The sequence below is a fragment of the Prorops nasuta genome, unplaced genomic scaffold, assembly GCF_024137725.1.
Source record: "Prorops nasuta isolate Cenicafe-Biocafe unplaced genomic scaffold, Cenicafe_Pnas_1.2 PNAS00003, whole genome shotgun sequence".
NCBI classification, from domain to species: domain Eukaryota; kingdom Metazoa; phylum Arthropoda; class Insecta; order Hymenoptera; family Bethylidae; genus Prorops; species Prorops nasuta.
This window is the reverse complement of record NW_027116800.1, coordinates 11913720-11926107: the sequence shown is the minus strand read 5'-3', so window position 1 is coordinate 11926107 and position 12388 is coordinate 11913720. Positions and strand designations below refer to the sequence as shown.

Here is a 12388-nt window from a genome sequence, read left to right as displayed (position 1 = left end):
TCTCGATCAGTGTCGCTCTGCGATTCCTATTTCGACTCATTTTAGACATCTTTTGGATCAATATTAGACAACGCTTCTCTCCATGCGCGTGAAAGCTCTTACGTTAGATTGCTCTCGCAGAAATCAGGACTGTCCTCGAGGTACACCAGCTCCGTCTTGTTGGGTCGTTTCAAATCTGGACGGGCTGGTCTCAACCTGGCTGGTCTCTTTCCACCTCGCTGGGACAATCTGACGAGGGCTGCACCCTCGTGGAGCGAAGCCAACGCTGCACCTGCCTTCCTGAACGGTGGTAGTCTTCGCCAACAAACCCGAGTACTGCACGAACCTGACATACCTTTCACGGGATAATAGCAACGATGAATATATTAACGATAAATTATATAATAAAGTCTTGTTGGTATAGTTTCTCATTCTATATTGTATATGTATATATATATATATATATATATATATATAGAAGAATAATTTATATACCGTGACACTTGCAGACGCGCTCCATTCTAGAACGAACTGCTCTTCGACCAGCTTCGCTGTCGTGCTTCCTCATTAATTGGCCCGCTAATCCTCTCGGCCCGTGCACAATACCATCCTTCACGGGCTCCTCGCCCCCGTCGGACCATTCGCGCGAAAACTTCTCCCCGAAGTGTATGTCCTGCAAACAAATGTTAAATTGAGACTCTGAGAAATAGCTGCAGTACGATAAGAAGTCTGCAAGGGAGTCAGCAATTTTTAAAGGTATATATATATATATACAATGTGCTTACGATTCTCACTCTGTACAGGGTGGTGTTCCACGAACAATTGCCACACCGAGACCATTGGATAGGGGATGAAATTTTAAGAAAAAAAAAACAAAAGTAATAAAATATTAGCTACGCTAACATTTCTAATTTAGTAATAGTTAGCGATCAATATTTTGGCATTGTTATAGGAATTGTCCGAGGTGGTGATTCTATTGGTTCCATCACCTTGTCTATAAATGTTATGATTCTATATATATGGGATGGATATACATAAATATACACAATATGGCTGATAGAGTTGTGTAATAACCGAAAAGAGCGAGTATTGAGCGAGTGGCAAAAAAACTAGCAAGAGAAAAACACGGTCCAATAAACCGATATGACAAATTAAAGCAGTTTAAGCGTTCGTATTATAAGCGTATAATTTATATTTCTTATTTGAATGCATTTTAATGGTAAAATTAAGTCGAAGCACCACGTAAATTCGACTATTTTTAGCAATACATGTGTATTTAATTGAAACTGTAGATTCAACTGTAAAAAAATCATAACTATATCATGTTTGGTATCATTTTCTTCTTAAAAATGCATGCGATTGAGAAATATAAATTATAAGTTCATTAAAAAGAAGATGAAAAAGATTTACTTTTCCATATGAGTTTATCGGATCGTGTTTTTGTCTTGCTAGATTTTATGGTTCTCGATCGGCACAAACTCAACCAAACACGTTTGTGTATTTGTTTATCAATCCCAGAGATATGGAATCTTAACGTTTATAGGCCGCAGTTAACTAAACCAACAGAATCCACGTCGGAAACCTCCTACGCGCTTGAATACCAACCAATAATATAAGCCCCGTCAATCAGAACGTTCATATTAATCACTAATTACTCTTAAACCAGAGGTGTTGGAAACAAATTTTATTAAAGTTTTTCTCTCGAAATCTCGTCCCTTATCCGATGGTCTCGACATGGCTATTATTTTTGAAACACCCCCTGTACATATAGCCACTCAACGGAGAAACCTTTAACGAGTAAAATAAAATATATGAAGAAATAAGGGGATCCTCGCGTGAGCAGCTTCGTTAGCGCGGTTAATCGGATAAGGAGTGTGGGGATGGAGATTCTTCGTAGAAAAATATCGCAGTGATAAAAAGGATCGGTCGTTTCGACGGTTCGAGTCGAAGATGCAAGGCTGGGAAAAAGCTGGTTGCAGCGCATGACTGGCTGGCAAACGGTGATTCGTTGGAAGGATGAACGTCGGAGCTGCGTTTACGTTGCTTACCCCTCCCCGTTTCACCATCTCACCCTTCAACGCTACGAGACTAGCAAAAGCAAACATCATTATCTCCGGTACTTGTCACCGTGGCCACCAGGGAGATTTCTCTCACGGGATCTCCTTCGTTATGGAATCTGGGCCTTGACATTCGTTAAAACCAACCTCGGCTAACGATACTCGGAGAAAACGCTTGAATTTACCCCGTTTTTCACCTTCTTCTCCACGCGAATCAATAACCATCATTCCTGTCGTATACGTTATTATAATAAATAAGCACGCTCTAGCATATATGTATATATATATATATGTATGCATATGTGCGCACATATACGAAAGAAAAGGTGATTCTGTGACGCGGAAATAAGCGTGCAAGCGCGCGATCTGTCGTCCAGTGATTCTTTGCACACGTATACACATATACGTAGCGAAGCTTAAGAGGGTAAGGGGGCGCACTGCGTAGGGGTGGGTTGATGCAACTTAACAAGCTTAGCTCTCTAAATCCCCTTGTAAGCTCGGAATGTCTACAAGGGTTCAGCCGTGCGCATGAAATGCATCCGTTTACAAAATGAGCGCTTCGTCTTGGAGCAGGGCTAAGACCAACCTATCGTGTTTAAGAAAGGGTACGTTATGTGCTTTTCGCTACGTAATGCGAATCACCGTCGACGATACTCCAAAGCCTGTTACGTCAATTATTATATATATAGCAGTTTCAGCATCATCCACTCGTTAGAGTGCTATATACATATGCATGTATATATAGCGCTGGAGAGTGAAACGCGGTGAAACCAGAGAAAAAAAAGAAAGTTTACTTACTTCGCTGCAACCACCCCACTCCCAATTCTTCGGTTTTCGCGACCTCACACGATTGTCGCACGAACAATCCGTCAACTCGCCTCTCGAACAAGCCTTTGTTACACTGTAAGCCACGCCCGCTGCTGATATCGCGTACACAAAAGCAGCTTCGCGACTATCTGAAAAATGCCACCAAGAAATAATGTTCAAAATAAATATATATGTATAACAGGGTGGTCGTTGAAAATGGTGTTTTTTCATTTTGACCGCGAGCCACCGCCTCTAAATCTACTACAAATAAATCAAACCAAATATCCTTTAAACCGAGGCACTGAGAAAAAAAACTAAAATACTCCTCGAATCTCTTACTTCTTTCCATTCAAATGACATGGCATTTTGACGGACCGTGGAAATTAATTTTGAATTTTTCGTAATTGTTATCTTAGACATTTTTAAATTGCTTATCAATCTGTCAAGTGTGAGTATAGCAGTATCAGTATAGAAACTTTTAGCGAATTTTATAGAAATACTAGAACTTGTTTGTACTCGACAGTCTAACGAGGTTGACAAATATTTACGGCAACAATTTTGGAAAATTCAAAATTAATTTCCGCAATCCGTTAAAATCTCACGTTACTTAAGTGGACAAAAGTAAGAGGTTCGCGAAGTACTATAGGATTTTTCTCAATGCCCATATTTCAGGAATGCTTTCTTTTATTTATTTGAGGTAAATTTGGACGGTGCCTCGACAAAAATGGAAAAAAAAAACATTTTTACAAACCATCCTAATATATATAGTGTAACACATGTGTGTCTACTGCTCTATATATTATACATTCAGCACATGGACTGTATAGTTTTTTCATTGATTCGTTCCGATACTCACTAACTAGCATCACACCGCCAAATACATTATGCGAATTGTCTGGATTGACGGAGCAGTTCCATCTTGAGGACCTAAACTGATATTGGCACTCCTCGATGGCCAGCCTGGCGCCAGCGCTCACTGCCTGTTGAAAAATGGCAAAAATAGTACGTTACGTGCCTCTTGCATGCTTTATCCTATTATAGATGTATCGTGACAAATGAAGCATCTGCGCGCGGCGAGACAGATAAAAAAAGGAGAAACTGCTTGGAATAAAAAAAAATATATACAATTTACGTAATTCAATCTTGAAGAAAATTTCTATGGAAATTTTTATATACAGCTGCTATACCATATATATATATATATATATATATATATACATGGATATACAGCAATAAATTAATTAACGCGATTGGAACTCTCCCGAGTGAGTTTAATTAGGGATTAAATTGGAGAGAAAAATTGGGTAGTCGCGCGCGCGCGGAGGTGTAAGAAAAGAAGATATATGGTACACGTTGAGCGGTTGCTGTATGAATATTCATGACGGGACTTTTGTCGGACGTTTGCTGACGGAAAAGCGGCGAAGCTCAAAGAGATGCGTGCCTGTGCCGGTGAGAGTTTGCCCAGGCACCGATTTCTAGATACCTTCCCTAAACGCCTACAAGATTCCTACATTAGGGAAAGGGAAAGATAAACGCGATTTTTGGAAACCCACCCCCCCCCCTCCCCCCTTCAACGCGTCTGTGTATACCTTCCAACCGAAAAATTCTCCTCCTCCGTTCCATCCAAGATAATCCGACCGCAATAAATATCGAACCGTCGATGGTTACGCTAGAAAAATTAGCTCCTATTTGTCAGCTCGATTGATTATCCATTTATCGCGTTGGTATTAAAGATACACGTTAGATGCCTATTGGAGATATCTCTATCGCGCGTATATTTCCCAATGTTGCGTGAAAAATATTCCTCGTCACGTTCTACACATACACACACACACATATATAATTATATATATATATATAGTAAGTAGAATATATATAGTTTATAAATGATATATATTGCAGGCTATTACATATCGAACAAGTGGCATGAGAGAATAAGAGAGAAAAGCGAAGAAATACCTGTAAAACAGGTGGCGATCGAGAGCATATCGCCTGCTGTTTGGGAGTCAAGTGGAGGCTTTTACAACCTCTCTCGGCGCTGGCAGGTCCCACCACCCCCGCACCGACAACCACAGTATTGCCTGCACTTCCTTCTATTCCCACCACTCGTGGTTCCAGACCGAGATACCTGAAATAATACAATGGCACCGCTTAATGCGCTTTTCAAATTCATTCGCAGCTCTGAAAGGTGACGCGTACGCCTTCCCTCCCCCCCTCCCCTCCTCACTCTCATCCACATTTTACCGACTATCTCATACATCCCAATTCTCCCGAGGATTTTTCAAATAACTCCAAGGGATGACCACGACCAGACACGACGTTATTAGTGGAGTAACTCTTTGTGTGCGTCCAATGCCTCGACTCGGCTCGACCTCCTATGAGCAATGTTATTTCGCCTCTCGTATTTCATTTGGGAAAACAAAAGTGATATTCTCTGTCACGAGAATTCCTCATAAAATGGATCGTAAAGATAGGCAGGGTAAATGGTGTACGAGGCAAATTATAAAGCGCAGATGTAACGATCAACCTCTGATGGACATCATCGCAGCGTGTTTTTGAAAGACGAAACTACATCTGTTGAGCCGCGCCATAAATCTTGGGCGCGAATGGTCAATTTATCAGAATCTTATCGTTAAGCCCGTGCAGGATAAAAGCACGCTGTTTTGGTGGTATACATATATATATATAGAGAGAGAGAGAGAGAGAGAAAGAGAGGAGAGAAGCTTGCTGGTCGTGAGGATGAGAAGGACGCGAGAGAGAGAGAGAGAGAGAGAGAGAGAGAGGTCGCAGAGGATCGAAAGAGGAAAAGAACCGAAGGAAATTCCCAATGTGGGGCCATGCAGAGAGCCGGAGCACCTATAATTACAAGAGGTATTCGGGTGAAAATTACAGAGTGAAGGAAGGACGAAGGGCTGAGGCGCGGAAGTCGCGGGGACGAACGAAAGAAGCCATTTGCTGCAAACTGGTATCGCACTCGGGCTAGACAAGGAGACCGAGAGACCACCCTAACCTTGCCTCGTGCTGAACCCCGTGCTCTCTTATAGACAAGACCGAAGACGCGAGCGCGCCGCTCCAGAATTTCAGGCCAATCTTCGCTATGCTCTGCTCGAGTCCACTCTCCTTCGTTTAATTAATATTATCCTCGTGTACTCGCGATACACAACCCACTCATATTTCTACTTTTCTCTCGATAATAATTAACACACGGATATTCATCGGAGCCTCTCATTAAAATTGAATTAACGCTGGGAGCTTTCAAAATTTATCGCTCCATGCACAACTTGTATATATATATATATATAAGAGATACGGACAATTAGCTCGTCGTAAAAGAAAAATCGATGAAATTTTATTAATATTTTTGTCGAAGAATCCTTATTAAAACGATCCGCTTTCTCCGATAAGCTTTCAGTTTGTCGTAAAGCCAAGCAAGCGTTGTAAAAAATAAATGTCTGGGCTTTCTTGCGCTCAGTGTGTGAAATGTAAAATTACGCAACGATCGATGCCCAGTCCTATAAAACTCTAATGTGTTAAAGGATTCCGATTTTTTTATAGTCACTATCGATTTCCACTTGGTGACAAGGATAATCGAATGTCGCATCCTTAATGCAGTCAGCGTGAAATTCTATCGGTCGTGCCTCGCTTCTTTTCTCTATCGAGTATATGGAGCGTTGGTTAATGGCCCAGGGCAAACCACCGGATAGTCGATCCGTCGGCTGTCTTTGTTAAACGAAGCTTTGCCTAATGCCTCTATAAACCTATGACCTGCTGTCTACATATACTATATATATATATATAAACATATAGATAAATGTATTGTTTACCTATCGTCACATGAAATTTCAGTTATAAAGTTTAATTAAGCCGCTTGTAGTACAACAATTACCACTCCATTGTTTCGTTTCATTCGTTACCAACAATATCGTTATCCAATTATAATGATAGTTAATTCTCGTCGTGGTAGAATGTTTTTCAACAAGAGCTAATGGGAAGGTTGGCCTGAATTTATTTAATTATATTCTACAGCAAGAGCACACCGTGGTGAAAGAGCTGTTTATCCGACTGGACGAATTTTCTTAACGGTGATATGTATATAAATAAAGAAAATGTAGAGTGACGATGGATATCATCTCCCAGGAAGGATGACGTTATAGAGGAATAAGGATAGACGGAGAGCCGGACGGCCTGCAGAGTAATGTATTATTTATTTATCGTTGTGAGAATACGCGCGCGTAGAGGAGATCGCGTGGGGATTTTCGAGACTGATACTCGACCTAGCTATTTCGAGTTTGTTTAGCTACGTTTTACGGCCCTTCGGAGAGTGGCGTTTGACGGCCACTCTGACAAGATCCGTCCAACTCGGCCGCTGTTATCTTGTGTACTCCTAAACGCCCTGGCCGGCTCGCACTGCACGGATTACCGAAACTCTCTCTCGTACCAAGAAAAAAATCCTAAAGCCTCTCCTCGCCAACGCTGTATACGTGTCAACCATATACTTTATTAGTCGACCCAAGAGACTCTCGGTAATCATCAAAAATACGCCATGAAAACTTTTATTCCACTAATCTCTCCCACCGCGATAAATTCTTCAATAAGGTGCCAGTTCTTGGAATCAAGCGTGTGTATTATATACATATATATACATCGAGAAACAAAAATTCCTCTTTCGCTGAATTTATGCACGGGGGCGCGTCTCTGAGTATAAACACACACATATATACGCGTGCGCGCGCGCGTGTGTGTGTGTGTGTAAGAGAGTCGCGCGTATCATTATTGCATCTTGAATGTCTCGAATGAGAAAACTCATCGACGTACGGCATTGACACACGTGTAGAGTCAAAGTGGCTGGAAGGAAGGGTGTTCCTGCAGGTTCCCTGTATCGCAAGGCGAACCACCATATGTTGACCGGAAGGATGAGCTTCTGGCCAAATATAAGAGATATGGGCACCGGCCGCTCCCTCCATTGTCGTCAGCCTCCATTACGATTGCGCGATATTGCTATCGATGCAAATGTTTACGCGAGCAACTTGCACCGATATAACTCATCGACACACAATTTTCCAATAATATTGAAAATAACATTCCGTCAAGCTGTAACGCGAGCGATAATTCGATCGATATCGTCGCGTCATTGCGGACGTAATAATGGCAATAATAATAGGCACCACATATGCAGGGAGTAGCCGTGCAAGTATGACCTTAGAGGGAAGAAATAATAAAGCGTTGTTCGAAACTGAGAACAAATGAGAGCGGAGGATGGCGGAGCGAGAGCAACGGTTAGGGTCGCCTTGGAAGAATTCAAAAAAAGTAATAGGGAATATGAATTATAAGTAGGTCGACAAAAGAGTGGAAGGACGCTGAAAAGTAAAGTGAATGGTGATTCGCGGTGAGATGCGACGATGCATCCGGAGAGAGAGAGAGAGAGAGAGAGAGAGAGAGAAGAGGCACGTACGGAGCGCGGAAGCCGCTGGTACTCGCTCGGTACAGGCCGAACGTTTCTATCGAGCTTCTGTGACTGATGGTAGGGATATAAGGAGAAATATAGCGAGGATGACGAGGAGTGGTGGAGGTGCAGGGGGAGGACCAACCATCCTTACGAAGGATAGCTCATGGGTAAGCGAAACCTGCGAAACCAGCGTTACCGCCGTTGTAACAACGAGACTCGAGCACTAAATGCTGTAAACCTGAGCACGTACTCTACTGATACAACTAAATATATATATATATATGTGTATACACACACGCACGATACGGGGGCCGCATTATATCAACCTTGCTTGCGCGAGCGATTATTATTATTATTATTGTTATTATTATTATTATTATTTCAAGAGTATCGCGTTGCCGTCATAACCACGTCGCTCGATGCTTTGTCCACGTGACAGCGATAGGGCCTATTTATGTCGGGAACATTCACCGCCTGCGAGGAATATGATGAAGGTACAAACCACCGACAGCCTAGAATAATAGTGATCCGCGGGGCACCTTCGATTCTCACCCCCCCCCCCTCCCTCGACCCCCTTCAAACCAAAAAACCTAATCTCTCGCATTCTCCTTATTACCGCAGCGCAATAATAAATCCATACCCCTGTACACTCGCGCTCGATTAATTCCTTTTGCAGATGGTATTATTGCTAAACAGTGCGTTATACACACATTTGTATGTATAACGTGGGCTGGGAAAAACTTTGGTTTTCCACTGAAACTGGTAAAAGGACGATGGTGGGGGGGGGGGGGAGATTCAACGATCGATCTCTCCGCTGAAATTCCTTCTCGGGAAATATTGTAAGCAGAGGGTCGGTAAAAAGAAGACTGATCTTAATTAGGGGATGCAAAACTTCCCCCGAGGCCAGTATTGTTTCCCTTTCGCTGTGCGCACACGGACACGGTGGCTGTGCCTGTGGTAAATCAAAAAGTGCACGCATCAAGCCCTGGGGATATCAAATAGAGTACTGGCCCTTTTATGCGTAGCAGGTAATTGTACACCGTATCGTATTTACCTCGTTCTGCAATCGCCCATACGAGCCTAACAACGTACACCGGAAGCACCATTTGATCCGCACTCGCGCGCGCGAGTTCGCTCCAGTCCACCAATTGCCTCGACCACCAGTGTGAAGTTAGCATCCCAAATTTTAAAAATGGTAAAAAAACCTAACAGTTCTGGTAGCACCCGGACAAGTTCTACAGTTCCTTGCTATGTTTCAAAAACTTCTACAGATTGAACTCGAAAAACTAGAAAAAGATGATGTGCGCGGTGCCAAGTTCACATTCTCTAATATTCAAACGCTAATATCCTTTAAACTAAAAGTCCTATAGATGAAAACTATTAGACATACATATTTGTGGAACTCTTTGGGGTGCCACCAGAACTCTAGTTAAAAATGGAAAATTAAAAAAAAAAATTTTTTGTTTAATTTACGAGTTTTAACTAGAGTTCCAGTGGCACCCCAAAGAGTTCTATAAATATGTCTAATAGATTTTATCGATAGGACTTTTAGTTTAAAGGATATTAGCGTTTGAATATTAGAGAATGTGAAGTTTTGGCACCCCAAATAATTCTTTTATAGTTTGTCGAGTTCAATCTGGAGAACTTTTTTGAAAAATAACAAGGAACTGTAGAACTTGTCCGGGTTCTACCAGAACTGTTTGGTTTTTTTCCAGTTTTAAAATTTGGGGTGCTAACTTCACACTGGTGCCTCGACCTTTCACCGTCGAGTTGCGTACAAACTCGCCATTACCATAAAGGTTGCGCCGGCCGCTCTATTGCATTTTCGCTCGCTGCGTCTCGCTTAACGTTCTATAATCATTCGCGGATCGAAGAAAAATCTGCATCGCTCCTCCGCGAATGAGAGAGAGAGAGAGAGGAACGCTGCGAAACGAAGAAAGCAAAAACTCTTAATTTTCCATCGATCGAATAAGTCGCAGTAAGGAGAAGTCTATTATTACGGTACCAACAATGTCGATAAGTCGCGTGGAACCCCCAACTCTTTGCCAATGTCAAACGCACTTGAGAAAAGAACGCTGAAATTCCTCGGAGGAAATAATACAGAAAATAACGAGTGTGTAATGCAAGAATCTCTACATATGAATTAGAAAATTAGAGTATTAAGGTTAAATCGCGCGTTTCCTCCCTTGGCGTTTCACGCAGCGAGGATCCGTAATTTTGCCGGTAAAAAGGATTATCGGCATCGTAAGTTATCGTAAAAGTCAAACATGTGAGAGACATAACTGTAAAATGGTATATAAGAAGTTTTATCGACGGAGGTCGAAAATGCACTTTATTCTGGCTTGCGACTTGGGACATTTGACAGATATCTTCCAAGAGCGTTTTCTCTCACTCTCGCTCTCTCGCGCGTTTCATCCCTCTTTTTCTTTCTCCCTGAAAGGAGTCGTTCACTTGGCGCGAAACTCGATTAATCTCGGCAAGTGCGCGCGCCCGTGCGAAGACTTTGATCTTTTTCAGCCGGGACGTAAGAAAAATGTCGTTGGAGCTCGAAAAGCGGCAATATCTCGGTATTCTAAGAAGGTGCGTGCAACGTGTATCGTTGTGGTAGCCGCGGGTCGAATGAAATAAAATTGTACGAGTGGCAAATTGCGTAGCGGGGCCGGGCCAATCGAGGAATCGACACCGCCCATGCATCGCTCGCTGCACCTTTTCTTACGCTCTCTCTCTCTCTCTCGCTATTCCTTCCTTTCTCTCTTTCAACGTTGCACAGTGACTCTTCCTTTTTCCCTTCCTCCTGTTTCGGCTCCTTTGGACCCTCGCGCTTCGCGTACCAAGAGAGAAAGAGAGTTGTTCTCCGGCCAGCCGCTCGTTAAATCCCGCGCCACACGTGCTCTACCGCTTTGATCGCGCGAGTATGCTAATTGCCGTTTGCCGCCCACTCACCAACCGACTCTCCAAAGAACGAGCCAGAGACAGCTGATAGGGAAGCCGCGAAATTCCGAGACTGATCCGACGAATAATATATAGAAATGCAGCCGGGGCGAGTGAAACGGCGCGTTCGGCGAAAAAGAGGAAGCCGCGCGGTTAAACTTGTTTGTATACTGTAATTATTGGAAAATGTCAAAGCGCGGGAAGGGGAAGAATACTCGACTGTTTGCTTCGATCGCGCCAAGCTACCGGTTCTTTTATCACCTTTCCATCCACGCCTAGGTGTGACGCGACGACGCCACGGCTCGAGTAAACAAAGAGACGCTGTGCGCGTGTAACGTAAAAACTCCCTCTTGCTCGGATTATACTAAATTCGTCTCGGCAGCACCGCGCGTACCGTACTGCACCCTCCTCCTCACGCCTCTAATTCCGTATTTACGCGCATCTAATCAGTTTACGCTTCGCTCGAATAAAATAATCCCGATGAGATAAACGCAACGAAAGCTGTTTTCTCCCGTAATATTTACCACTGTGCGAGAGAGAGAATCGCAAGATTTTGCTCTCCAAGGAAAATTGGCTCTGGAGGAGAGCGGGCATTATAGGTATTTTTTTTTCATTAAGAGTCTAAATATAGGATTGGGATAGGTTTGAGGGAAGAGATGGAGCCGAGAGCGAGCAGGCTTGGGGAATGGCAAATTTAGCCGGTGATCGGCAAGAAGAGGTAGAGCGTGATCACGATAAGCCAGAGGAGATCAGAAGTCTGCGAAGCCAATCGGAATGAAGCGAATCCCACAAAGACTGTATGGAATGGAAGAAGAATATCGCGTGGCGAGGCGCGCGCGGCGTCGCGTCGTTGTAGTATGAGGAGGGGGGGGGGGGGGGGGGAGGGGATGGAAAAAGAACGGTCGGAGGAGAAGCAAAAGATGAAAACGTCCGAGGAGGAAGATGGGGCGAGCGTTGGAGAAGAATTCAAGGGGACAGGGAGGGGGTCTCTGGTATGGGTCTACACGGTATTTCGGGCCATTGAGCCCAGGTTGCTAACCGGAAAAGTCTGATTAGCCCCTTTTGTTTCTTATTGGAAAACTTTAGCTCGGAGCGCGCAAGATGCAAGAAGCCGCCGGGCGTAGGGGGAGCAAATTCCATCTCGACGGAAGCGGTTCAATTTACCGGA

General features: G+C 43.4%; 1 protein-coding gene across 1 annotated transcript in view; it reads right to left on the bottom strand.

Moving 5' to 3' along the window:
* Nucleotides 1–12388, bottom strand: part of LOC136785965 (protein Wnt-4-like) — a 29968-nt gene that overhangs the window by 1560 nt on the left and 16020 nt on the right. Inside the window, exons 2-6 of the mRNA XM_066747356.1 lie at nt 4803–4971; nt 3700–3823; nt 2835–2992; nt 475–652; nt 103–334 (exon numbers count right to left, since the gene is read on the bottom strand). Coding sequence (XP_066603453.1) covers nt 103–334; nt 475–652; nt 2835–2992; nt 3700–3823; nt 4803–4971 — 861 coding nt within the window. The remainder of the gene's footprint in view (nt 1–102; nt 335–474; nt 653–2834; nt 2993–3699; nt 3824–4802; nt 4972–12388) is intronic.